The sequence below is a fragment of the Chionomys nivalis genome, chromosome 8 (genome assembly GCF_950005125.1).
Source record: "Chionomys nivalis chromosome 8, mChiNiv1.1, whole genome shotgun sequence".
NCBI classification, from domain to species: domain Eukaryota; kingdom Metazoa; phylum Chordata; class Mammalia; order Rodentia; family Cricetidae; genus Chionomys; species Chionomys nivalis.
Genome location: NC_080093.1, coordinates 86,830,475 through 86,855,664, shown reverse-complemented (window position 1 = coordinate 86,855,664; position 25,190 = coordinate 86,830,475). Strand labels below are relative to the sequence as shown.

Sequence of the window (25,190 nt, the reverse complement as noted above, 5' to 3'; positions counted from 1 at the left end):
AGAGAGATAGAGATAGGTAGACAGACAGACAGACAGACAGACAGATATGCTCTTACCATTATGTAGAAACAAGACGCTGACTTTGGATATCTTCTTGTGCTATCTCGCTCTACTTTGTATTTTGAGATGGGATATCACACGGAACGTGGAGCTCATTGTTTCCTTTAAATTGTTGATCAGTAACTCCCCAGGATCTGCCTGTCTCTACACTCCCAGGGATGACAGGCACACACCACCAAGCTTGGCTCTTAATGGCTGTTGAGGAGTTGAACGTTGGTCCTTGTGCTTAGAATCAAGCACTTAACGAACCCCTTATCCGGAACTTTTATTTTTTAATTAGTTCAAAAGAAGACATTTTTATATAATGTCCAAATTTATAATTTTCTCCAAACAAACATAGATAGATGTATTAACAATATTCTTGCATGGCTACAGCTGCTGGAGCTGAACAGTTGCTGCCCTGCAGATAGGAACCTGCTCTTCCTTAGGCTCGCTTTACTCATTTGCATTCTCTGGTCTCTAGGCATCCGGGATAGCAATTCTTAGTACCTATCTGCATTCCTCCCTAAATTGCCTCATCTTGCTCGTCTTGTGTGCCGGCCTGCTAATGACCTAGCAATCTCTCAAGCCTCCTTATCTGCACTGCTCTAAGATCCTGAAAGGTTAGTACTGTATACTCCTTAGAGACTAGAGAATAATATTAGTCTAAACTCCTTAACATGGCATTCTAGGCATTCTGTGCTTGACTTCAAACTACCTTTGCCATCACATTTTCCACATTTAGTAAGTGAGTAGATTGTGGTTTACCTTAAAAGGAGGTATTCAAGTGTCTTGCTGTAGAATTCTGTGTGTTTTTTTTAAAAAAATGTTTTTAATAATGGCTTGGGTTGCGAGGATGATTTTCAAAGTTAATTCAAAGAAACAAAAATCCACAATTTATTTATAAATGTTTCTCAGAGATATGTGCCCTAGTCTATTTTCTGCTTAAAGAAGTCACTGAAAGTACTGACTATTGACAACAAAAAGAAAACGGGATTGATGATATTTTAAAAAAAGATTCTTTTATTTTTATTTTACGTCTATATGTGTTTTTCCTGAATGTATGCATTTGCACCACATGTGTGCAGAGCCTGCAAAGGTCTGAAAAAGGCACTGGATTCCCTGCAACTGGAGTTGTCTATGAGTTGCTACGTGCATGCTAGGAACGAGCTTAGGGCCTCTTCAAGAGCAGAAAGTACCCTTAATCTGTAAGCCATCACTTCAGTCCCTTGATGATAGTTTTAAGATTATATATACAAATTAAATATGGTAGCATACTGCCTATAATCCAGTATTAGGAGGCTGAAGGAGGAGGATACTGCGTTAAGCCCAGGTTGGACTGAACAGTGAGAGAACCTATCTCAAACCAAACCAAACCAAACCCAAAAATTTGTACACACACAAAAATCATAAAGATAAAAGAACTGATATTTCACTTGTATGTGTGTGTAACAGTAAGTACTCCTAAAACATTTTTCAATATGGAAACTTGTTTTGTTCAATTTTTAAGAAAAAAATCTGATGGTAAGTAAAAGATATAAATGAATAGATGCAATGTTTAAGTAAAATAAGATCTGTATTCAGAAACATGTTTTATTGTATAACACTGGTATCTAAGGACATATTATACTGTAACCATGAACATTTTTTTGCACACCAGAGATGTGGTAATTCTAAAATGTACTATCACATTCAAGCTTCAAAACACAGAAACAGAGTCACTAAAACTGAGCATATGGTTGTCTAAGTAACAAGTAACTGCTCATTATTACACAACGGTGTACCTCCCTCAACCACACGAGTCAGTTATTCTATAAAATTTAAAGTTTACTAGTTCTAAATAAAGTTATATTGTCTAGATAATTTTCTAAACTCTCAATCCTTTCTTAGGACTCAAATTCCACTCCCGTTGTGCTGATTTCTCATGATTACACTTTGGCATCTGTACACGCTGATGTAAGCTTCAGTTAACTCTCTTGGATAGAAAAGACAACAAATTTTCACTTTGGTCAAATATAATGTCTGCAACTCTCCTTAACTTCCTCCTTAAACAAATAACTTATTTTTTTTAAAAGAAAAACAACAAAGTACAAAAGTTTGCTTTCCCCACAGCCTTCCTTGTAACATAGCATTACCTTTACAAGGTAAAATCTAGTTATCAAATTTCTAACTTGGAAACAAATTACCTAGCAATTAGATAAGGATTCTGGCCCAATACAAACGTCTTGTTGATCTGAGAGACACTCAAAATGCAAACAACAGACAGAAGCGATTTCAGAAAATTCATTCTAGGGCATGCTTGAATAGAAACAAACTCTTTATTATTTGCTAATCTTGAAATTTTGAATTGCTATGTGTACTGCTATCTTGTAAAAAATTCCTTCAAAACTCACAGGTAGCCGGGCGGTGGTGGCGCACGCCTTTAATCCCAGCACTTGGGAGGCAGAGGCAGGCGGATCTCTGTGAGTTCGAGGCCAGCCTGGTCTACAAGAGCTAGTTCCAAGACAGGCTCCAAAACCACAGAGAAACCCTGTCTCGAAAAACCAAAAAAAAAAAAAAAAAAAAAAGAAAAAAAAAAAACCTCACAGGTATTGTGAAAAAGCAAATAAAATTAGATTTTAACCACAAGGAAGAATATTATTAATGGTGACACAATAGTCTGAGTCACAGAAGGCATACAACTACACAATGTTAGCAGAAATTTGTAATATCAACTAATTTAGCACGGAACCATTAGTTTCGTTATCTGTCCCCGACCTATGATCTTACCTGACATGACATCATTCAAGCTTCTACTCTCACTCCCGAGGAGCGAAACAGAATTCAGGCAGCAGCTAGGTAATATACAGACCAGACTCATTTGATAGACAGTACGGTCCCTGTGGGGGAAGTGGCTATGACGGCCACAGAACCAAACTGGGACTCCCAACCTGGCCAAAGCGGCCAACAGAGGCGGGACATCATAGCCTGTTTTCTCCTTCAGGGTATGGAAATGGTTTCAGAAAAAGTAGTTAATTTTGACAGATTTGAGAGATTACATAGCTAGCAGATGAAAATCCAGCCATTTTTTAAATCGGTTACAAGAGACCATGGTCCAACATACCAAGCTAGATCCAGCCTCCCCAGTGGAAGCCACGGTCTTGGCTACCCACTTTATTTTTCAGTCAGCACCAGATAGTAGGAAAAAGTTAAGAAAGGCTGAGGAGGGTCCCCAAACTCCTATACGGAAATTGGTGAAAATGGCCTTTAAAGTTTTTAATGCCCGAGAAGAATCAGCTGAGTCTTCCTGACAGACAAGGCTATATAACAGGCAACTACCCTACAGGCTTTAGCAGCCGCCCTAAGGTCGCAGGAAGTGGGACAAGGGAAGCCAAGCACAAGGCTCTACCCTGATGGAGCCCAGCCTAAGTCAACCTCACAGGCAAGCTGTTTCAAGTGTGGCCTAAATAGTCATGTGACACGATGTTGCACTATACCTACTCCAACGTTATGCCCTATCTGCCAGCAACCTGGACACTGGAAATCACAATGCCCCCATGTGGGCTTGTCCTCTATGCCACGCCATGGAGGTCTGGTCTCACCAACACTGGCAAGTGAAACTGTGCCAGTCTTCGAACTTCTCAGTCTTGCAGAGGATTGATACTGCCCAGACTTGGTATATCCGTAACCCTATCCGAGCCTTGGGTAAAGCTGCAGGTAGCAGGTAAGTCCATTACTTTTATATTGGACACGGGAGCTACCTATTCTGTTTTAACATCTCACTCGGGCCTTATGTTATAGGGGTAGACTAGACCCATTCCTCCCCACTTAAAACTTTGTCACTGCCCTGCATTCTTGCAGGACATTTTTTTTTTTCATTCTTTCTTAGTGATACCTGCTTGCCCAGCACCTTTACTGGGTCGAAAAATCCTTAGCCGCTTCCCCAAAGCTTTGTTCCACTTCTTGCAGCCCCTTTTTGACCCCACCCATCTCCGAGATTCTATTTTACAGGTTCACTCCTCTTGCCAGATGTGTGCCCAGGCCAACCCACAAGGGGCTCTCCACATACGTCTGTCTCTACACCAGCTTCGTGGACACCAACTGGGCAAAGATTGGCAGGTTAATTTCACCCATATGCCCACTCATAAAAAACTCTGTTATCTCTTAACACTTGTGGACACTTTTACAGGATGGATAGAAGTGTTTCCGGTCTCCAGGGAAACAGCAGATGTGGTGGCTCAGGTACTCCTGGACCATATCACCCCTCGGTTTGGTGTTTCACCAACCATCCAGATGGACAATGGACTCATCAAACAACAACTAACTAAGCTCTCCATTGAACTCAGGCTATCTTGGCCCTCCCTTCTCCCCATTGCCCTTACTCGCCTCAGGGCCACCTCATGTTCTCCTATGGGCCTGAGACCTTTTGAGCTGCTTTATGGCTGGCCCTTTTCCCTTAACCATCACCTCCTAGTCCAAACACCTCCACTGGTGGGATACCTACCCTACCTCTCCCTTTTAAGCCTTTTCCATTCACCAGTTGTCTCTCTGCCCCCATTCCAGTGGACCCTAATGCCCCCAAACCTGCCCCACTCTCTCCAGGGGACACAGTACTCCTCAAAAAGTTAACTCCTAGGTCTTTCAAACCTTGATGGACAGGACCTCACACAGTAATCCTCACCACCCCCTCGGCTGCCAAGCTCCTGGGACACCCATGTTGGTACCATCTCTCCAGGCTCAAGCGGGCACCTACTCAGGACACTTGGTCTGTCCAGCAGACAGGACCTTCCACTCTCTGGTTTTCCAGGATGCCACAATGAAGGGTCTACCTGCTCCTCATCCCAGCACACTCATCTTTGGTGATAGCAGTATTTTTTTCCTAGACACCTGCCTTCTCACCTCCCCCAAGGAACAAATGCCTGACGTCTCCAGGATGACAGTACATGGGATGCCTTTCCAGCCACACCTCTCGCTGAGCGTGGACCCATAAACACCTAGCTCTCCCCCTCCCCACATTGTCCTATGCCCGAAGGAAGTAGCCAGACTTGAGTCAAAGCCCCCTTTCCTAAGAGAGCCTAGATGTTAGTCAACAAATCACCTCAGCTTCCTGTTATCCCTTATACAAACAGTCTGGAATGTAGGCCCCTGTCTCTGGCCTCCATCTTTGGAAGCCCCATCCCTGTGCCTGCCAAGTCTTGACCCTACTCGCCTGAGGAGCCCACCAAAATCTTGACCACGCCCTCAGTCTATTTAAACTGATTCCCTGGAAAGTTTCCTGGTGGTCTCTTTCCTCCCCCGCCCCAGTGGTTGCATTTGTGGCCTCCAGGTTCCCCCTTGGGGCCACCTGAGAGCACAGGAATCCCCTTAAACCTGGGTATTTCTTAATTTGGTTTGTTGTGATTTGGCTTGATTGGGATTTTTGTGTCAGTAGAGAACTTGTGTTAGGAAAAATTCCTAACAGGAAGTACTCTGCAAGCACAGACTCCATCTTCTCCATGACCTTCTACTGGGTACCCTCTCTCCCATTTCCTGTTATCTCAGATTTAGGAAGGAGACAGCATTGTTCTTAACCATTCTTACTGTCAAACAATTCTCCAATCTGCCACAGTTTTCTAAAAAGAAAATAAAGAGTAAATCAAATTCTATGCTACTGTGTAATAAAGTAGTATCTGACTTTGGCCCATAATTGTACTCCCTTTTTCAATATTTTCAGTTAATTTTTAATAGCAGTACATATTAAAAGTTGATCAAATTAGTAACTTTGACTGTTCTTCCAAGAAGGCATTGTGTAGCCTGCTTGACCTTCCCACCCCTTCCCCACAATGAGGCTCTTGTGTGCAGTCTCATAATTTGGCTTTCTTCCCATTTTGTTCTACAGTTTTCCAAGTTTCTGGCCTGTTGTATTCATTTCTCTTCTGTCTTAGGTATCTCTGTAGAAGTCTTTCAAACTTATAATTTAAATTAGATCTATCTCTGAAGTTAAAAATATGCAAATTCTATTTTTTCTCTCTATAGGTCCACAAAGTACAAGCTAGAAATTGGCAGTTTATACTTACTTTGTTTTTAATTTTATTATTAATAATCAATTAAAAAATCTGTAGCAGTAGATTTTCTTTTGAGATAAGGTCTTGTTCAAATTTAGTTCAGGATGGGCAATAACTACCTACATTTCTTGAGTGCTGTAAATGCAAGCATGAACAACTGTACTGACTGGTTGATTATCAACACAAGCTGGAAGATGTACAGGGAGTGGTATTCTCAATCAAGAAAATGCCTCCAAATGATTTGCCTGTATGTAAGTGTTGTGGGAACTCCTTCAGCCAATAGCCTTTGAGATAGTGGCCCACTTTGGGAATGGTCTCATATACTATAAATGCAGATGAAAAGTGTGCATGGTTCTCTTTGCTGCTAGATTCAGTTCTAGCTTCCAGCATATGTAGGGGATTGCGGATTTCTACCCTTACTGTGAGTTTATCCCCCAAGAAATAAGCCTTTGTTATACTCCATTAAGGGCTACTATGGAACTCAGTGGTATGCCAACAGAATGGTGCCCATGTAGCCTGAGTCCATGATATTCGTAGGCCTTGCCCAGACCCTCAAAGCCTCCTCCAATCTCACGCAGCTGAATTACCCTCCTGTGTAAGGTTTGGCTTGGTTGGCCCACTGCAGTGATTTGGCAATTTCCCGCTGGCCTGTGACCACCTGCATGGCTTGGTCTACTAAGTGGTTGAGTTACCATGGCTTCCTGGTACAACTCCTCTGTGGCTTCTCTAGCTTATGTGTCTCACTTCTGCTACCCAAGCTTAGATCTGGGTATTCAGCTGCTGCCAGACCTGCTCTGATCAGACTGAGCTCTGACCTGAGGAGCGCTAACCCTGCACCTGGAACACAGGCTTGTGTTCCCAATTTGGGTCTGTGACTGCCTGGCCCAAGTTCTGACCAGTAACCTCATGGCTGCCTGCAAGCTTTGGGTTCTTTGACCTTCTGCCCAATTCCAACCTTCTCCATACGTGGGTGTGCTGCTTTTAAGTATATAAAAAATGTGTTAGTGATTTTAAGTCGCAGGTAATTCAGGGACTGATCTAGGACCTGCCTTACTGATGTAACTGCAACGCCTGCTGGCAAATCTTGATTATTACACCTATAATAATTTTCTAAAAATTATAATGAAGGTAAGCTAATTTGATTAAAAAAATAAATTCGAAAATTGTAAACCAACCCTAAGATAATTAATTGCAGACTATATCACCATTCAGGAATTTAACAATCTTTTTGTTTCTACTATGAATGGATTTCTGCAAGAGCTATATGAACTACCCAGTACATATAGTTTTGTGGCCATGGCAGCTATTTTGTTCTTCATGCTATATCCTTAAAGAAATGGTTTGATAACAGAGTCAAGAATGAGAAACTTTTAGAAATGATACAGTTATTACAGACTAGTAATGAGAAGTTAGCTGAAAGGATTCATACTATTAAAAATTATAACCTTAATTTGACAGGAAAAATTCAATCCATGTCAATGGGTAAGAAAATGGTACTTAGAGATTATCTGAAAGGATTCATACTGTTGAAATTGACAATCAAAATCTATTAAAAAGTTATGATAAGCTAGTGGATGGAACATCAATCCAGGGAGGCAATCTACACACCATACAAATAATCTCTAAGGATGAGAAGGTATCATTAATGGAAAAATTTAAAACCTTGGAATCACATGTGCAGAATGAAAACCAGAAATGAACTGTTTTCATGAAATCATTAGAAATATTCACAGGTCAAGAGATTCAGGCTTTACAAAAGACAGTGATAAAAAGATTTGAATTGACTGAGGAATTTGTCAAAACTGATAAGAATAGAAGGAACACACAAGGGATTTAACATCACCAGTACCTCTCAGAGTCAGAGATGACTTATCAAGAGTTTGAGCTACATAGCCTGTTATTACCTCTGAAAAGCCAGCAAACACCCAATACTCAAATAAATATACAGAATATAAATGGGAACCTATAGGTATGAAAGATCTAAAAGATATTAAGTAAGCAGTAGTATCTTATGGCATGCATTCATCATTTGTTAGGGAGATGGTAAAGACATGGGCTTCAAGCAATAGGGTTACGCCACATGATTATCTTCAATTAGTCTCAGCAGTGCTAGAAGATGGGCCACAGTTACAGTGGAAGTGCTATTGGACAAAGGAGGCTAAATCCCTGGAATACCAAGGTAGAGCCAAAGGATTTGAGGCCTCCCAAGATCAAATTCTTGGTGAGGGCTGTTACGCTGATCCACAGAGTCTAGTTATTTACAATGAACACATCTTGTCCCTATGTCATACAGCAGCCTTAAATGCTTGGGACAGGACTCAAGGACTAAGAAGAATTGAATCATATACTAAGGTCATACAAGGCTCCAGAGAACCCTTTAGTGACTTTTTACAAAGATTAACTACAGCTCTACCAATAGGGGTAACAGATCCAGAATCTAGATAGGTACTCATTCAAACTCTGGCTTTAGAAAATGCCAACATAGAATGCAAAAAGATACTTGGGCCTAAAGGTCAGATCATCACCAATGGATGAATAGATCCTGCACACAGCCAATGTTGAGTCATTTGACTATAATACTCAGGCTTGGATAGGAGGCACAATTTCCAAAGGTATTAAGAGGTGTCAAAATACCAAATGTTTTAATTGTGGTAGAATAGGATATCTGAGAAGGGATTGTAGACAAGGCATTCTTAGAAATAATGTCTCCCCTGGGAATGACAAAAATAAAAGGTATCAACCTTCTGGATTATGTAGAAGATGTGACAAAGGCCAACATTGGACCAATGAATGTAGATCAACAAAAGACAGATAAGGCAACCCAATACCATAGGGAAACTCCTTGGGGGCCCTCTTGCAGGCCCTCAAGTCAAAAGTGGTCCAGTCATACCCAGTCACTGTGGAGGATACACCTCCCCAGAAAAATTAGAAAATCCAGTACCCGTTGTAAAAAACCATACTGCTCTGGATGATAGAATAAACATGGAGGATGAATAAAAAATTCCAGGAAAAAATAGAAAATGTATATTTTGGCAGACTTCTATAAATTATCAAAGACCAAAGCTGAGAGTATGAATAAATAACATTGTAATTGAATGATTATTGTACATGGGTGCAAATTTGACTACTATTACTCCAGAATTTTGGCATCTGAATTGGTCTCTTCAGGAGGCAGATGTTCAATTCCTAGGAATTGGAACCCTATCTCAAGTAAAACAAAGCACAAAATGGGCTGAATGCATAGGGCCAGAAGGACAGAGAGGAAGATCGAGGCCATATATAGCTAATATTGCAGTGAATCTATGGAGTTGTGATTTGTTGTAGCAATGAAATGCCCAGATTAACATTCCTGCAATTTGAGAAATAGAACATAAACCAACTTATTTTTCTGGGAAGGATATTATAAAGTACTGTAAAAAAAAGTTACCAACCATTCAGGTTGTGTAAAAACACAAAACAACTAGCAAACCTTCAGAGGTACCAATGGCCCTACCTTTAAATGGTTAACTAAGACACTTAAATGGGTTAAACAATGACCTTTAACAATAGAGAACCTGCAGGCTTTAGAACAGCTGGTATAGGAGCAACTAGACACTCAGCATATTGAAGAATCAACCAGCCTTTGGAATTCTCCTGTAATTTTTGTTAAAAAGAAATCTGGAAAATGGAGAATGGTGACAGATCTGTAAACAAAGTGATTCAACCAATGGGCCCTCTACAATCTGGAATTCTTTTGCCTTCCCTCTTGCCTAAAGGATGACCTCTTATAGTTTTTTTTTTTTTTTTTTTTTTTTTTTTTTTTTTTTTTTTTTTTTTTTTTTGGTTTTTCGAGACAGGGTTTCTCTGTGGTTTTGGAGCCTGTCCTGGAACTAGCTCTTGTAGACCAGGCTGGTCTCGAACTCACAGAGATCTGCCTGCCTCTGCCTCCCAAGTGCTGGGATTAAAGGCGTGCGTCACCACCGCCCGGCTCCTCTTATAGTTTTTGATTTAAAAGATTGTTTCTTCACTATACCTTTGCAAGTAAAAGACAGAGAAAAATTTTCCTTCACAGTGCCTATGTATAACAATTTTCAGTCTATTAAAAGATATCAATGCAGGATTCTCCCACAAGGAATGTTAAATATCCCCATCCTGTGGTAATATTTTGTAAGTCAGTCATTGGAAATACCACATAAGCAATTTCCCGAATCTATAGTTTACTATTACATGGACAACATTTTGCTCTCAGATTCAAATGTAGATACTTTAGAAAGAATGTTTGAAGAACTAAAGAAAGTTTTGCATAGTTGGGGACAAATTGCTCCTGAAAAAATACAAAAGAGATTCTACCAATTTTCTAGGTTATTAAATAGGTTTACAGAAAATTAGAACAAAAAAGTGCAAATTAGGAGAGATCAATTGCAGACTCTTAGTAACTTCCAATGAGAAATTAAGACATAATCCAAATTAAAAAAATAAGAGCATTAATTAAAATATATAAATTCAAGAAAATTAAAAATTCTGTTAATCACTCACTAGAAAACACAATAATAGATATCTTGATAATCTGATATAAATTACTCCAGTTTAAATAGCGATCAGAAACTAACCTTCATAAAAAATGGTAGTTCCAAATTAATTATAATTTATAGTTTCTCAGGAGCACTAGGAGAAATCAACAGATCTTTAGAACTTGAAGGAGAAAATGAGGGGAGGTTGTGATAAAAGAGAAGAAAGGTGCTGAACTGCCCTAATCAATGTCCTTGCTAGGGTTACCACTGCTGTGATGAAACACCATGACCAAAGCAACTGGGGGAAGAAAGGGTTTATTTGACTTATACTTCAGCATCACAGTTCATCAACAGAGGAAGTCATGGCAGGAAATCAAATAGGGCAGAAACTTGGAGGAAGGAGCTGATGCAGAGGCCATGGACGGGAGCTGCTTACTAGCTTGCTCCCTATGGTGTGCTCAGCCTGCTTTCTCCTAGACCTAGGACCACCAGTTCAGGAATGGCACCACTCACAATGGGCTGGGCCCTCCCCCATTAAATCACTAATTAAGAAAATGCCCTATAGATTTGCCTATAGCTGGAACTTGAGGAGACATTTTCTCAGCTGAGGCCTCCTTCTTTCAGATGATTTTAGCTTGTGTCAAGTTGACATAAACCAGTCAGTAACAAACAAGGAGAAAATAAAGGAGGAAATAAAAGTGAGAACTAAATTTTCAGCTATTATAAATGTCTGGAGTGCCAGAAGTATATTTGCTGTAATAAACATAAACTGTGTATAGGTCAAGCCAGATTCTGTGAGTGTTGGTGTCTGTTCTCACTCTCAAACATTCTGCTAACTCATTTTAAAAGTATTTGATTTTATGGCAAAAAATGATGTATGAAGACCTTTTATCACACTCTCCTGATTTTTTTTGGGGGGGGGATATCCTTTGAGATCTGTTATATGGAATGAAATATATCTAGACTAATTCTTTTCCTATTTTGTAGTCTCTTACCAATTAAAATTAATGACTGGTGAAATGTTTATAATACTGTAGAATTTTTCTCTTAGAAACAATCTAACAATACTATGTAAGGTTTATTTGAATTTCACCAGAATTACTTATTGACTATAATTTTACAATAGGGCAATTATATCCATATTACCCAGGGCAAGGTCAGTACTCAAGCAGAAATATAGACAGTATTTTATAATCTTTTGAGCATTTTGTATGCTTGTTATTAAAAATGTAAGAGATTTATAAATAATATTATATAACAGTTATTGACCTTGTTCAAAGCTTGATCAATTTTCCTTTCTGGACACGACCATGAAAATGACTAGGCAAAACTCTCAAAAGTTTTTTGAGATACTCTCAGAAGTATGCCTGCACAAATTGTGACTTATTTGTAAAACACTATTAAGAGTTAAAACCAACATCTGAGCTTTGGAATCACACACAATAGAGTTTAAATCCTATCATGGGCTGGGAGTCCTTCTGAACCATAAACTCTTTGTGTCAAATTAGGAATAATACTTCATTAAATACCAGCTCTCATTCCCATTACCTCCCTCTGAGCCTACTCGCTACATTATTCTATCAAGTAAATAGAATTTTTAGGGGATAACAGTCTTTGACATGAAAAACAGAAAACAGATTTTAGTTTTTTGCGAGGTGGGGTCTGTGATAGGATCACTGCTAAGAGCTTGGCACTAGCAGTAAAGGCCACCTTCTTAAGAGAGCACAGGAAATTGTGTGGCACTCTATGCTTTCATGTTCACTTTCTGCTCCTCAGGCTGACAAGCTTTTCACTAAAGGCCTTACAGCTTCGACAGGCTTTCCTATTACACTAATAGTTTACTACTACTAGGCTCTTGTGCCTTGAAAAGAAAATAACATGTATACCAAAAACATTTATTTTAGTTGTGCATGTTTAAAGGATGTATATTCCTAAATTAAAATTTAGGAAGAAATTAAAGACCTGCAAAATTATGAAAAAATTTGTCTCCAAACTGAGAAATCATTACCTTTGTACCATATACATATACTTATTAAATGGGGATTATTTCAATTCTGCATTGAATACAGAATTAGCTGAAATAAAACACAAAGCTTAAGCATTCTGAATATAGATGGTGCATCCTTTTCTACTCCTGGTCTGTCTATCTTGCTATGAGTCCAGGTCTCAAACTGATGAGCCTCCTAACCTCAGCTTTTGGTAGTCACTATAGGTATGTGTTGAAAGAATTCTTATTTCAAAAATAAAAGATGTATAATGATTCATAGCATGGATGAGACTCAGAACCATTATGCTTAGTGAAGAAGTGAGACACAGAAGAACATATATTGAAAAGCTGGGAAAGTGACTCAGTTGATAAAGCATTTGCTGTACAAGCATAAGGACCTGAGCTGAGATACCTGGAGCTTGCTGGCTAGTTAGTCAATCCAAATGTGTCATTTCCAGATCAGAGAGACCCAGTCTCAAAAATAAAATGGAGAGTGACTGACGAAGATACCTGTCATTGTCATTTCATCTCAACATGCACATGCACCCATGTGCACACACACATACATGAACACATATTAAAGTAAATAAATAAAATAAGAACAAAAATAATAATAAAGGAAGGAGGGAGAGCAAACTGTGTTCAGGATGTAATATAAGAGAGAAGAATAAAAAAAGAATATATATTGTATGATTTTACTCATGTGAAATGCCTCCAAAGGAAGACTCAAGAGAAAGTAGATTCATTGCTGTTTGGGAAGGGACATGAGGTTTCTTGTTGGGGTGACAGCACTGTCCTAACACTAGATGGTAGCTAGCAGGCTGTCCTCTGCCCTGATTATACAGTATAAACAGAGCAGCAACTTCACTGTCTGTTCAAGGAGTTAACTACCAGAGGCTGGGCACTCTGAACTCATTAGGATAACAATCACCATGTGTACTGCACAATCACAAGACACAAAACGACAGATAACTTATTTATGCTAATAAAACATTGCCATTTATAAACGTATCAAATTAAATCAGGGCACAGAGACACACTGTGCTGTATCAAGACAGCAGGAAAGGTCACTGACAGACTCAACCCTTCACCTGACACATGAGAAGAGGGACACCCCAGTGTACACCAGAGAGGTCTGCGTGCCATGCCAGTTGTAGGTGTATTTCTGCATAATTTTACAGTTCTTTAATTTCCTGCTAAATTTTTTATTTTGGCTTATACATTCTAAAATAATATACAACTCACAACTAAACAAAACCATTATGGCCTCTGGCTTGAAGATCACAAAGTGATGAGCCCATCTCTGTTCCTATGCTTTTAATTAAAAAAAAAAAAAAACGAGAAAAAGGACTGACAAACTGCCAATATGTGCTGTCAATAATGACATTCCTCCTTAAGAAAGCAACTGGAGAATAGCAAGAGACTGGAAAAAAAGAGATTTTATACTTTTTAAAATAACATTTGAACTTTATTTAAATTATTTTTTACATTTATTTATTTGGTTGGTGTGTGTGCATGTGTGCCTGTACATGTGTGTAAGGGTGCGTGTATGGAGGTCAAATGACAATCACAGGAGTTGGCTGTCTTTTTATCATGTAGGTGCCAGGGACTGGACTCAGGTCATTGGTGGCAACTGCCTTTATAATTGAGCTATTTCACAAGTCCCCCCCCCCCATTTCAATGTTCTAAACAGGTATATATGCTACATTTATTTGAGAAAATGCCAATGGTTTGGTTGCATTGTGGATGAGACTAATTTTTTTTTAAATCATTGTTATATTAGCCAGACTATCAAGTTAAGTTTCTTAAGATCATCTAACATACTATCAATGGCACAGCTTCATACATTGCCTAGTATAGTAATTTTTTTTCTTTTTTTTGCTGATCTGATAGAATGATTTATTTTCCCATTATAGGAGAGTCGTGAGTGACTTGTTCTGAGGTATGTTTCTGAACTGTGAAGGACAGCGATTAAAAACTCCTCATTTGAAGGTTTCTCTTTAGGTGTAGCATCTCATGGCTGAACAGTCTCTGCTGGTACCAGATTCCCTGTTGTATCCAACTGCATACATTTACACGTGCATGCTGATACAGGACACTCTGCATGGTCCCTGAACCAACTAAGCATATGTCCAGCATGTTAAGATGGCTTGATAAATTTTTTTTAGGAGTAAATTTTTAAAAAATGATTACTTTCTATTTTATGTGCATTGGTATTTTGCCTGCATGTATGTCTGTGTAAGGGTGTCAGATCCCTAAGACTGAAGTTACAGACAGTTGTGAGCCACCATGTGGGTGCTGGAAATTGAACCTAAGTCCTATGGAAGAATACCCAGTAGTCTTAACTGCTGAGCCATCTCTCTAGCCCCCAATAAAGTTTTATTACATCAAGAAAAAAAAAAAAAGAACTTATACAACTATTTTAAAATAGGAAGTAACTAATTACTTTTTGATTGAAATCAGTGTGCCACAAGATGAAATCCATAACTAGCAACATTACAGGACTGAAACCCTGTGGACGGACAAGTCAAAGGTCATGGGGAGAATCTGCTACCATAATTCTACTAAACGGACAGAGTATTAAACAGACTCCTAATGACTTATTATTGTACTCATAAATCAATGCATCTCTCAATCTTCATCGGAGAAGCTTTTTGCAGGACATGGGTCGTTATTAGTCCAGGTGCAGAAAATAGGAGACTGCATATATACAGCACCCCAAGACTCAGGAATCATTGTGGCAAAGGGGGCAAAAAGAATCAGAGAGCCAGAAGCAGTGGATGACTACAAGAAAAGCAGTGCTTTTTTGGACACAGCAGGGCTGTTGAACTCACAGCAGTTGTGAGAGCAGGTACAAGACCTGTGCAAGGCCAAACCAATCCAAATCCCAGCATGAAAATAAAGTTGGGCACAAAACCCTATCCCTAGTCATGAAGTAATTGACAATTGATAAATGGTGGAAGAGGGAGAGACAATTAAGAATGTAGCCCTTGGTAAGGAGACCATGCTCTAGTAAAAGACCACACATCCAAGGACATTTGGGCAGTAGAAAATTGGTTTTGCTTTTTAGAAGGTCAAAAAGTTAGGTGGGTCCAGGAAGAATTGCAGGGTGAATATGAACATACATGCTGTATAAAAAATTCAAAGAACTTATAAAAGTTAAATTTAAAAAAATATAAATCAGTTGAGTCTACTCCATAAGGCAGTGGTGAGCAAATCCCAGGAGTTTACACTGGCTGTGAAATATACTGGCTCACTTCAATTTGTGGCCAGGATAAAGCAATTTACATCTACTTCCTGCATTAAAAATGTTATGCACTAGAAATAATTCCCCAAAGATGCATATTGAGAAAATATCCAACAATCTGTGTGATTCACCTTCCTTGACCACTCTGCACTCTTCCTCCTAAAACCATCTCTTAGCCCTGCTTTGGGACCCTGGAAATAAATCTTCTAAATATCTTTCCTTTGTCAATGGGAATATTAAGGATTATTAATAAAGATGCTAAGGGACACTACAGTAGGAGTGGCTTCTTTCTCTGCTTCTGGATGTGGAATATTCCTTTACACTGTGTGAATATATCTTGCTGTGACTTGTTTAATAAAGAAGCTGACTGGCCAATTGCTGGACAGGATAAAGGTACGTGGAGAGTCAAACAGAGAATGCTGGGAAGAAGGGCAGAGTGAGAGAAATCACAAGCAGATGCAGAGAGAAGCAAGACGAGCATGCCATAATGAGAAAAGGTACCAAGTCATGTGGTAAAGCATAGAAGAAATAAGGGTTAATTTAAATTTAAGAGTTAACAAACCTGAGCTATTGACTGAGCATTAATAATTAATATTAAGCCTCTGTATGGCTATTTGTTGAGCGATCTGCAGGACAGAAACTTCTACCTATATCTGGAGACTGTTTTCTTTTTTTTGCTCCTGCCTGTGAGATACCTGGAAGAGCTCAGTCTCCATGAAGTTTCAGTAGTGAAACTTCACTGGACCTTGGAAGCCCAGTGGCATTCTAGTAGACAGAAATCCAAGCAAGTCTTACCAGCACTGCAGCAGGTAGTTTCCAGTTACCTACTTGCTGGGTGCATCCTATGCTGCACTGGCCATAGCAACACCTTCTTAACAAGACTGTCTGCAGAGAGCCCTCCGAGTCCACTTCTTTCTTGGGCATTCAGACACAGCTCTGTAAATAGTAGCTGCTCCTTGTAGTCCATCCTTGCATGTTTCAGAATTCTCTTTATTTTAGTAGTTAATTATCAATTGTTCCTTGCATTTAAACTTCTTTGAGTTAGGTATTGTGATGTATGCTTTTAATACCAGCACATGGTAAGTAGAAGTAGGCAGATCTCATGAGTTTGAGGAGAGTCTGGTCTCCATAGCTAGTTCCAGGTCAGACAAGGTTACATAGACCTTGCCTTAACCACCCCCCTAAAGCCAAAACCCAACAAACAATTTTCCCTTTTCAAATAACTGATAAATAAGCTTCTTGCTCCTACTGGAACTTTGATAATTGACCCTAAAGTAAAAGCAAATACACACACACACACATATCTCAAAACATAAGTTTTTATTATTAAGTCTGACAATGCGGAGAAAACAGCATTAGCTGAACGTGTTAGCTTGCTGCCTCCTGAAGCAGATGGCTCAAAGTAAGTCAGATGTTCCCAGCGTTTGCTTCTTACTGCTTATTTTAGAAAGATGCACTAAATGTATTATCCAGCATGTGAATTTTGTTTTTTTAACTCTTTTTTAATTTATTTTTTTAAAAAGAAAAACCATCTTTTCTCATTACATATACCAATCCAAGTTCCCACTCACTTCCCTCCTCCCATTCTCTCCACACACCCTCCCACCCCACCCCCATCCAATCCTCAGAGAGGTTAAGGCACATTGCTTTAGGGAAGGTCCAAGGCCCTCCCTACTATATCTAGGCTGAGCAAGGCATCCACCAAAGCAAATGGGTTCCTAAAAAGCCAGTACATGCAGTAGGGATAAATCATGGTGCCACTGCCAGCGGCCCCTCAGTCTGCCCCAGCCATGCAACTGTCACCCACATTCAGAGGGACTAGTTTGGTCCTATGCTTGTTTCTTCCCAGTCCAGCTGGAGCTGGTGAGCTCCCATTAGCTCAGGTAGACTGTTTCTTTCAGTGAACCCATCATGGTCTTGACCTCTTTGCTCATATTCTCACTCCTCCCACTCTTCAGCTGGACTTTGAGTTCAGTCCAGAGCCCCTATGTGGGTCTCTGCCTCTGTTTCCATCAGTTGCTGGGTGAAGGTTCTATGGTGATAGGTGATATTTAAGATATTCATCAGTCTGACTACAGGGCAAATCAAGATTGGGTCCCTTCTCTATTGCTTAGGATCTTAGCTGGGGTCATCCTTGTGGATTCTTGGGAATTTCTCTAGAGCCAGTTTTTTGGTTTTTTGTTTTTTAATAAGAGAAAGACAATAAAGAGAACTTGCTAGATTAGTTTGTTCTAAGAGCTAGGAGAGGCAAGATGGTTCAGTGGTACAGTGGGTAAAGATGCTTGCCCCCCAAGCCTTATGACCTGAGTTCAACTCTCAGAACTGACATGGTGGAAGGACAGAGAATCAACCCTTGCAAGCTGTCTTCTGCACACCATGGTATGAGTTTACTTGCTCACTTATCTGCCCCCCACATGAGCAGGCAAAATAATATTATAAAAAATTAGGGCTAATATTTTATGTGATGGCATGAACAGCAGAGCTATAATGAAGTGTAGAATTAAAAAAAAAATCACTTTGGCTCTGTGAGTTCAAGGCCAGCCTGGTCTACAAGAGTAAATTCCAGAACAGGCTCCAAAGCTACAAAGAAACCCTCCCAACCTCTCCAAACATTCACTTTGGACAGTCCAGAAAATTGACTATAAATTCTATGTTGTCTCCATGGATGTCATTCATTCATTAAGTGTATGTTAATAATGTCCTGGTCTCATGAGACTTACTTTTGTGGCAGGATGAACTTACCCATAAGTCCTTAGTATAATAAGGGGACAGACTCACAAAATGCCATGAGAAATCAAATAAAACACACATATGTAAATCATAACAAGTTTATGTAAGTACCAAGCAAACTTACCCTATAGAAAGCACTGGTCAGAGGGAGTAGTGCTGCAGCAATGTTATATTCTTCTAAACTTGAACAATCCTTAAAGAAAACAAGGGCAAATGAACATTAGAATCTTTATCAGAATCAAAAGTGTAAGACATAGCAGGTTTGGGCTTTATTGTCACTGTCCTGTGAAACTTTTTATTTTATTCCAGGTTGCTACTAAGGCATAGCTGGGTAAGTCCAGGAAAAAATATTGTCTCTGAAGCACATTCATTTAGAAACAAAGTATAAACACATTGGGAAGGATATGGCTTTTATGTTTTACTGATGAGTGGCTATTTTACTTTTAGAATCTGTGTTAAAATGTGTTTTAATAAATCAGAAAACTTTAGAGGGAATTTTCAGTATACCCAATATATTTCACTGAGTCAAAGATATTTTTTCCCACATGCTTTACTACCTTTCACATTGGTGAGCACTTCACAATTGATTAGAGGTACCATTTTCTTTCTCAGTGTTATATCAAAAGCTGAAGCTCACTGCATTGTTAGGGATCAGAATCAAAAACTCTTACTAGAAAGATAAAATGTACAGCTGCTGAGGAAAAGTAAAAAAAGTAAAACAACTACTATATTGGATTTGAAAACAGAGGACACATATAAAATATTTGTATGTATGTATCTGTAATTACTATATGTTCTCCCTTATCTACATCTTGATAGGATCCCAAAAGACCAAGACAAGAATTGAGAACTGGGATTGGAGAGATAGTTCAGTGGTTAATAGACCTGGATTTGCTTCCCAGAACCCATATGCTATCTATAATTCTGGTTCCAGGGAATTCAATGCCCTCTTCTGACCTCCAGGGCCACTGCATGGAAAGGAAATTATCAGCAGAATGGACAGATGGGAAAAAAAAAAAGTATGAACAGATGGTCCATAGGACAGCAGAAAACTTTTTCTTTTTTTTAATATTTATTTATTTATTATGTATACAATATTCTGTCTGCAGGCCAGAAGAGGTCACCAGACCTCATTATAGATGGTTGTGAGCCACCATGTAGTTGCTGGGATTTGAACTCAGGACCTTTGGAAGAATAGGCAATGCTCTTAACCACTGAGCCATCTCTCCAGCCCCCAGAAAACTTTTTTCAGTTCTATTCTAGACAGGTTTATATCTAGATTGTATAGTGAACTGTAAAAATCAAAACACCCAAATCAAACTCTCAATCCATAAACAGAGCAAAGATCAGAACAGTTTACAAAAGAAGAAACATGGAAGGTTAAAAAATAAATTTTGTAGCTAGAGAAATGGCTTAGCGCTTAAGCGCTGACTGCTTTTCCAGAGGTTCTGAGTTCAATTCCCAGCACACACATGAGGTTTACCAATTGCCTATAATTGTAGTCCCATGGGATCAAATGCCCTCTTCATCAGATAAAACACATAAATAAATAAATCTTTAAAAACACTCAACAACCCGAAAATTAAGTATTTTTCAAAAGCATTCAACATTCATAGACAGCAGGGAAATACAAATGGTAACTTTGAGGTTCCATTTCATCCCAGTTAGAACGGCTATCACCAAGTTAATAACAGAAGCTGGAAACTACATGGGCAAAGAGGAACCATTATTCACTGTTTGTTGGAAGGTAAACTAGTACAACCACATGGAAGTCAGTGTAATTTTCTTAAAACAAAACAAAAAAAATGGAACTACCATTAATACCTAGTATACTTAACAACTCCTAGGCTTTTACTCAAAATATTCTGTACCTTACCACAGATACTTGCAAAACCTGTGTTTATTGCTACTCTATTCTCAACTGTAAGGAAAAGAAATAGCTTAAAATGTTCACGACTGATGAACAGGTAATGTAAACATTTTATTTGGTCATGAAGAAAAATGAAATTGTGAAAATTCCAAGATAACAGATGGAATTGAAAAATATTAACTGAGTTAGCACAGACTCAGAAAAACAAATACCACATGTTCTCTTTTATATATATATATATATATACATACATACATATACATATGTATATAGAAAATACATACACACATACATATATATCATGAAATAAAAAAGACAAGAGGGCTGCCATGTTGTTTTATGCTCTCTGTGAGGATCTGGGTTGGAATCTGGATATTGGTTGTATAGATATTAAATTGGAATGAAAGATCTGTGGCTTTAGGTTATAGTTTTAGCTCTAAAGGAGGTAATTATTGGAACTATTTTAGTAATGTCTCTCCTTTAGGCACACACATATTGGGAGACAGGAGGGGAGGAGAAGAGAAACAATCAATGAGAATAATAAAATCAACTGAATTTCAGTGCTTGCCTTGTACTCATAAGGCCTTGAACCGTAGCACCCACCCCACACAAACAGGAAGATGACTCTGAAGTTAAGTCATTATGTTGGAGCCAAGTAAATTTTTATTTTAAAATATAGTTAGGCCACAGAGAAAAACCCTATACTTTTTCCTACATGGTATCATTAATGGCCTCCATCATTCCCATAAATCTTATAAAATAACAGCAAAAACTGTTTATCTTTTCCCTCTTGACTATTCTTTATCCCCTTAGGATACTGCTGTGCTCAAGAATGTCATCTATGTCCCAGCACATCTGAATTTCTTTAACAGAAATGCCTTGCATGTTTCTGAAGACTATCATGAGGCCCAAGGCAATAAAGTTCAACAGACTTGAGCTGTAATCTTCTCCCAAGGAAATGGTTGGGATGCCAAGATGCTTTCTGACTTTGATTTCACAGCAGGTCTTCATTTGTAATGATGCTGTCCAAACTTTAAATGACAACAGCTGTGATATGAAGCTCTACATACTCATTTATAAAAATTTCCCACAAATTAAAAAATTAGAGAATGGGGGTATTTCAATCTATGACCAATTAGCAGGGACTCAGCAGTCATAAAATATTTAGATTAGAAAGAGCTATTTATTATTTTACAAAATGTTTACACATTGTAGTGAATGTGTAAAAACTGTGTGCCAGTCAAACTCTGATTGCAAAATATAAATATGAAATTCTTTGCAAATCACGTTAGAGACATTAATTAGATTGAAAGATGGAAAAAATTCTAAAACAATAAGACTACAGCTATTGACATAGCAACTGCATTCCAGAATAGTGCAGTTATCTATGGGGAATCAGTTTATAAATACACATTCTAGAGTCTCCTGTGCTTTGGCTACAGTATTGTAGTTATAAACATACCAGGCAACTAACAGACTTGCAAGGACTAGAATTCTTATACATGCCATATTCTCAACTTTTCTATGTAATTTACCTTTAATTTTCCTGCTATAGTTGGAGAATAAACCCTGCAATCTTAATTCCCATTTATCCTTAAATACTTAATATTTCTAACCTGCATACCTTTGAACTGTTTTAGCCAACATTCCTGTTTCACAAAACTTTGGATTTCTCAGAATTGTTAGATTCAAACATTTTTAAAAAATGAGTCAAAGGTACTGTATATTAACGGAACTAACTACAGAACTGAGACTAGGTAGCTCCAGAAAAATAAAAAAATAAGATAGCTATCAATTGTTCAAAGTATTGAAAACATCTGCATCTTCAACACAGGAACTAAAAACAAAAACACCTCTTTATAGTGTAACAGTCTCCTGTTCAGAAATCTTAGTTCTGACTATTATGGAACAATAACCAGACTCTCCTGCCAGGTCTTCATGGCGGACAATGAAGGCTGATGAGAAGCCAAGGACAATGGCACTAGGTTTCGATCCTAATACATGAACTGGCTTTGTGGGAGCTTAGCCTGTTTGGATGCTCACCTTCCTGGGCCTGGATGGAAGTGGGAGGACCTTGGTCTTCCTGTAGAGCAGGGAATTTGGACTGCTCTTCAGTATCGAGAGGGAGGGGGAATGGACTGGGGGGAGGAGAAGAGGAGTGGGGATGGGGGAGGGGAGTGGGGGGAGGGGGCAATGTGTGGGAGGAGGGGAGGGAAATGGGAAACGGGGAGCAGTTGGAAATTTTAATTAAAAAAGAATAAAAAAAAATGAAAAAAAAATAAATTTGCCATGGTAGAATCATGAGGTGATGTAGACCATGTCAACAACAATGTGACCACTGTAGCTTCCTTGCTGTGAGCTATGAGCTGTAGTTCTATGGAGTCATTTTTATTCCCATCTCTTGCACACTATACTCACTCCTAATAAAATAACAGCCCTAGGAAAAGGATTCATTATCTGCCTTGTCATTTCATGCTTCACCCTCGACCCTGTGGCACTTCTACATACCTATTCATTCTTACAGCCCTTAAAGTACAATGCTAAGAAAAAAAGCCAGAAAAATTCATTTTACTATAGTTTCAGCATTACACACATACTAATTTAAATGGTGTATTGTGTATCATGTGCACTATGATGAGGACGTGAGGTAAGGACAACTTTGTGGAGTTGGTTCTCACCTATGTTTATGTGGCATCCAAAAATATCACCCAGGTCTACAGGCTTGAGTGGCTGGCAGCTTTATCTTCTGAGCCATCTCATTGAACCTTCATTATATTTAGTGCTAAATAAACTTATAAAACCATAGAGGATATATCACAGATTTAAATGCTACATATACTTATGTGTACTCTGATACTCATTAGAGACCAAAGATAAGTGCTAGGCTTAACAAAATATCTGGTCTTAAGTTCTTTCAGTGAATGGGTCAAGTCTGTTTTGATTTTAGTTACCTGGAAAATAGAACACTACACCTAGCAAAGGGCAATAATAGCTAACATCTAGTGAGTGTAACTAGGTATCACATATAGTCTATTTCTAAACCAACTTCATTAAATATGATATTTCTTTTGACACATTCTGTAATTGTGCCTACTTTGTCGATGAGGAATGGAACCTCTAAAGGGTAAATTACTTGCTGAGATTTACACAGCTACAAATGGAATAAATAAGACTTGAATGTAAGTGGTCTTACTGATTGGTCAGTAGACAGGCAGGTAGTATAGGTGGGACAACCAGACAGGAAGTAGAGGTGGGAAATGAGAACAGGAGAGATCTGGCCACAGAGCAAGCAAGATGTAACTGCCTCACCAAAAAAGGTACCATACCACGTGGCTAACATAGAAAAGAATAATGGGCTAATATAAGTTATAAGAGTTAATAAGAAGCCTGAGCTAATGGACCAATCAGTTTACAGTTAATATAGACCATTGTGTGATTTCTTTGAGACTTAATGACTGTGGGAACCAGGCAGGACAGAAAACTCAGTCAACAATTCCTCCCCTGAAGTTGCCAGCAGCCCAAGTCCCCACCTAAAGTACTCAGTTTTTGACCATACTTGGGCACAAAACCAGCTTGTGGTGGACATGTTGTTATGATCTGCTGATGTGGGTACCCTATACCCTTAACAGACAAGCCATGCCCACTCCCCCTTCCACCAGATCTTCTGCTTCCTCCAGCATTCAGGCTCTCTCTCTCTCTCCCCATCCTTCTTCTTTAGAGGTGGCTGTTGCTCTCTCTCCACTCCCCTTCTCCTTTCCTAAGCCAGTAAACAAACTCTATACCCAAATTTGTCTGCACAGTATAACTGCCTGCCACCCACCGCAGTCTCCCTCCTGCCTGGGATTCGCCAAGGCATCAGGTGGTGGGACTGGATGCACCTCATGCTCTGGCCTGCCGTTCTCCTACCCACTCACTGCCTTACTCGGGACATCTGGCACTTTAGAGAATAACACTAGTGTGTCACTCCTCCAGGCTCCCTCCATGTTTGGACACATGGGGACCCAGGCTCGGACAATCGCTGCAAATGGTAAGGTTCCCTTCTCCAAGTCAGCTTTCACTGACATTCAACTATGGTTGCTGCCCATAGCTAAAAAATGTGATCAAGACCATCTGGGGTGGTCCTCCTGCCTTTCGAGCCTTTTGGCTCCCCTAGTACAGCACTCACTGAGTGGTGTGTTCGTTTCGGGTCCTGGGATCCCTCAGATTTTTTGTTCTTGTTTTATTGTTTTTTTTATTCTTTCTTTTGAACAGCTCTGTAAGTGGTCCCCGCTGACAGAGACTGCCAAGGGTGGCCTCTAACCTCTGACTCGAGCCCATGGACTGGAAGTCAGCCAGGCTCAATTACCAACCTCCACCTGCAAAGGGGAGACGTCCCCCTGCAGGCTTTGAGGTTTGCACTGTTTTTGCTGTTTTCACATTTGCAGTTATGGGAAATAAATCCTCAAAAATTATCAGATACCACCAAAGAGGACTGCCAGTGTCCTGCTGCTGGCATCCCTTTTGCTGGGCAGCCCCTTCCCCAACCATCTGTATATGTTATTTTTCTCTCTTGCTTCCATTTCTTCTGTTCTATCCCTGCCACCACTACTACTGGCTTGCAGAAACCAACAAGATTAGTTGGATCTGTGAGGCAGCTGTTTCCAGTTCCAGCCTTTGCTCCCTGCCACAGGGGCTAGGCGACATGGAGGCTCATTGTGGTAAGTAATTTTCCTCTCTACTTCATGTATAAAAAAATGTGTAAATGGTGTGACCAAATGGATGTAATTCTGTTTTAAATGTATGATCTACATGGCCTCTATGTCTC

General features: G+C 39.3%; 1 protein-coding gene across 1 annotated transcript in view; it reads right to left on the bottom strand.

The window, feature by feature from the left end:
* The window catches only part of Sbf2 (SET binding factor 2), a 403,356-nt gene that overhangs the window by 100,663 nt on the left and 277,503 nt on the right, over window positions 1-25,190 (bottom strand). Inside the window, 1 exon segment of the mRNA XM_057777079.1 lies at window positions 18,641-18,709. Within this exon segment, the coding sequence (XP_057633062.1) occupies window positions 18,641-18,709 (69 nt within the window).